This window comes from Leucopleurus acutus, assembly GCF_964270905.1.
Source record: "Leucopleurus acutus genome assembly, chromosome: 13".
Classification (NCBI taxonomy): domain Eukaryota; kingdom Metazoa; phylum Chordata; class Mammalia; order Artiodactyla; family Delphinidae; genus Leucopleurus; species Leucopleurus acutus.
The window spans coordinates 85,002,300-85,005,518 of record NC_139155.1 but is presented as its reverse complement, the minus strand read 5'-3'; the positions used below and the strand labels follow the sequence as shown (position 1 = coordinate 85,005,518).

Here is a 3,219-nt window from a genome sequence, read left to right as displayed (position 1 = left end):
GTCCGCGACGCAGCGCTCCACGAGCGCGCTGATCCCTCCGCCAGGCCTCTCGGGACGGCGGCCCGCTCCGCGCCAGATTCGGCCCCAAAGCTCCAGTCTTCACCGGAGAGCATTTTATGGGTGGAATTAGTTGAGTCTGGGGTTCCTCTTCAGAGGGCAGGAGGGCTGCGAAAAGTAGTCCCTTCTCGGCGTTTCTGCGGAAGGATCTCGCGGCGCGGCGCTGCCGGCAACTATATAAGGCAGCGCCGGCGGGAGCGCTGCGCAAGCGGCTTCGTGAAGTTTGGGAGTCGAGTTGCGGTTTTTGTGCGTTCGCTGCCGACACCACCATTTGGTAAGGAGGGGGCCCGGGGTCTCGCGGCCGCGGGGGGCGCGGGGTGGCGACTTGCCCGCTGCGGCAGAGGGGGCAGCCGAGGCCTTTAGTCACCCGGGGCCGGCTAGCAGCAGGGTACCCCTGAGAGGGAGGAACGCGGCAAAATGGCGTCCGCTCCCCGACTCTCGGTGGGAGAAGCCGGCCTCCGAAGCGGGCTGCGAGGTGGGAGAGAGAAGATGGGGGGCGGGGAGGGGACTGCGGGTGAAAAGGAAACGCGAGAGGCCTCCGTGGCGGCGGGGCCCAGCTCTTTGGGGAACGGGGTTGGGCGGCGTGTGAGGGAAGCGAACAGGAGGTCACGGTTTGACTCGAGCGAGAGCTCGGCTTCCCGTCCCGGTAAGGGGCCGGTAAGTGCCGACGCCACGGAGCCGTCCTGCGCCCGCGGCGGGGGAGGGGACCCGCTCGCACCGCGGCTACGAGACGCCGTCCCTTCCGGGGGCTCATAATCGAGGGTGGGGCCGCCTGCTGGTATGTGCGGAGGGAGGGCTTTTCTGGTCTCGGGGCGCAGGGTTTGGGCCTGGGGTGGTCGCTGTCGTGTTGGCAGGGGACAGACAGCCAGTGAGGGGGGAGGGTAAGTGAGGCCCGCGAATCGACTGCTTTTCTTTCTTAAGTGCGTGAAACGTTGCTTTTGACCTTATTTGTCAAGCTTTTGAGTTGTTGGGCAGGTTAGTCATTTGGTTAGTATATAGTGACGTATAATTTTGTAGCATTAGGTATGTGTTGACCTCTGAATTACCTGTTAAACGCTGGGGTTATTTTTTGTGTTAATTTTTTTGTTGCAGCAGACAATGCAGATCTTCGTGAAGACCTTGACTGGTAAGACCATCACCCTGGAGGTGGAGCCCAGTGACACCATCGAGAACGTCAAGGGGAAGATCCAAGAAAAAGAGGGCATCCCCCCAGACCAGCAGAGGCTGATCTTTGCCGGGAAACAGCTGGAAGATGGGCGCACCCTGTCTGACTACAACATCCAGAAAGAGTCCACTCTGCACCTGGTCCTTCGCCTCAGAGGTGGGATGCAGATCTTCGTGAAGACCCTGACCGGCAAGACCATCACCCTGGAGGTGGAGCCCAGTGACACCATCGAGAACGTGAAGGCCAAGATCCAGGATAAGGAAGGCATCCCCCCAGACCAGCAGAGGCTGATCTTTGCCGGGAAACAGCTGGAAGATGGGCGCACCCTGTCTGACTACAACATCCAGAAAGAGTCCACTCTGCACCTGGTCCTTCGCCTCAGAGGTGGGATGCAGATCTTCGTGAAGACCCTGACCGGCAAGACCATCACCCTGGAGGTGGAGCCCAGTGACACCATCGAGAACGTGAAGGCCAAGATCCAGGATAAGGAAGGCATCCCCCCAGACCAGCAGAGGCTGATCTTTGCAGGCAAACAGCTGGAAGATGGCCGCACTCTTTCTGATTACAACATCCAGAAAGAGTCGACCCTGCACCTGGTCCTCCGTCTGAGGGGTGGTATGCAGATCTTCGTGAAGACCCTGACCGGCAAGACCATCACCCTGGAGGTGGAGCCCAGTGACACCATCGAGAACGTGAAGGCCAAGATCCAGGATAAGGAAGGCATCCCCCCAGACCAGCAGAGGCTGATCTTTGCAGGCAAACAGCTGGAAGATGGCCGCACTCTCTCTGATTACAACATCCAGAAAGAGTCGACCCTGCACCTGGTCCTCCGTCTGAGGGGTGGTATGCAGATCTTCGTGAAGACCCTGACCGGCAAGACCATCACCCTGGAGGTGGAGCCCAGTGACACCATCGAGAACGTGAAGGCCAAGATCCAGGACAAGGAAGGCATCCCCCCAGACCAGCAGAGGCTGATCTTTGCAGGCAAACAGCTGGAAGATGGCCGCACTCTTTCTGATTACAACATCCAGAAAGAGTCGACCCTGCACCTGGTCCTCCGTCTGAGGGGTGGTATGCAGATCTTCGTGAAGACCTTGACTGGCAAGACCATCACCCTGGAGGTGGAGCCCAGTGACACCATCGAGAACGTCAAGGCGAAGATCCAGGACAAGGAGGGCATCCCCCCTGACCAACAGAGGTTGATCTTTGCCGGGAAACAGCTGGAAGATGGGCGCACCCTGTCTGACTACAACATCCAGAAAGAATCCACTCTGCACCTGGTCCTGCGCTTGAGGGGAGGTGTCTAAGTTCTCCCTTTTAAGCTTTCGACAAGTTTCGTTGCACTTTTCTTTCAATAAAATTGTTGGCATTCTCAAATAGTGTAATTTATTTCTTTTTAATAAGTGTTTGCAGAAGATTCTTTTTAATTAGGGGTGGGGTGTGAGGGATCAAAGTTTTGGTCTACCAGATGATTCTGTGGTAACCTAGAGGTAAGCAATGTCAGTAAAAGGTGGCCTTAGCATAGAATTGTAGTGGGTGGGTATAAATAAAACCCAGACAAGTTGGAGGTTGAAGTTAGAATTTTCCATGTGGACGCTTAGATGTAGATTTACTTGTAACCTACTGACTTTAAAAATACTGAGTTTGGGTGTGGTCCCTGAGAGTGGGAGAGTTTCTGGAATACCAGCAGGGAGGAGCTATTAGAGGGCCTGGGTGGTGGAAGGGAACCTACAGAAAAATCAGTTTTAGTACATAGCTCTGTTTAAATTCACATTGAGCTGCATAGAAAGTCATTTGACCAGATGTTTTTTAAAAAGGATGTGGCAATGTTTTTTTGAATTTTATGTTTTATACAGCAGGTTCTTACTATCTATTGTATGCATATTAGTGTATATATGTCAATCCCAATTTCCCAATTCATCACACCACCACCCCCTGCCACTTTCCCCTCTTGGTGTCCATAAGTTTGTTCTCTAGGATGTGGCAGTTTAATTTTT

General features: G+C 54.7%; 1 protein-coding gene across 1 annotated transcript; it reads left to right on the top strand.

Moving 5' to 3' along the window:
* The first annotated feature begins 227 nt into the window (after nt 1–227).
* On the top strand, nt 228–2,593 carry UBC (ubiquitin C). Its single transcript, XM_082853136.1, has 2 exons — nt 228–331; nt 1,153–2,593. Exon 2 carries the CDS (start codon nt 1,156–1,158, stop codon nt 2,527–2,529), a length of 1,374 nt encoding a protein of 457 aa, XP_082709262.1. The 5' UTR covers nt 228–331; nt 1,153–1,155; the 3' UTR covers nt 2,530–2,593.
* Nucleotides 2,594–3,219: the final 626 nt, after the last annotated feature.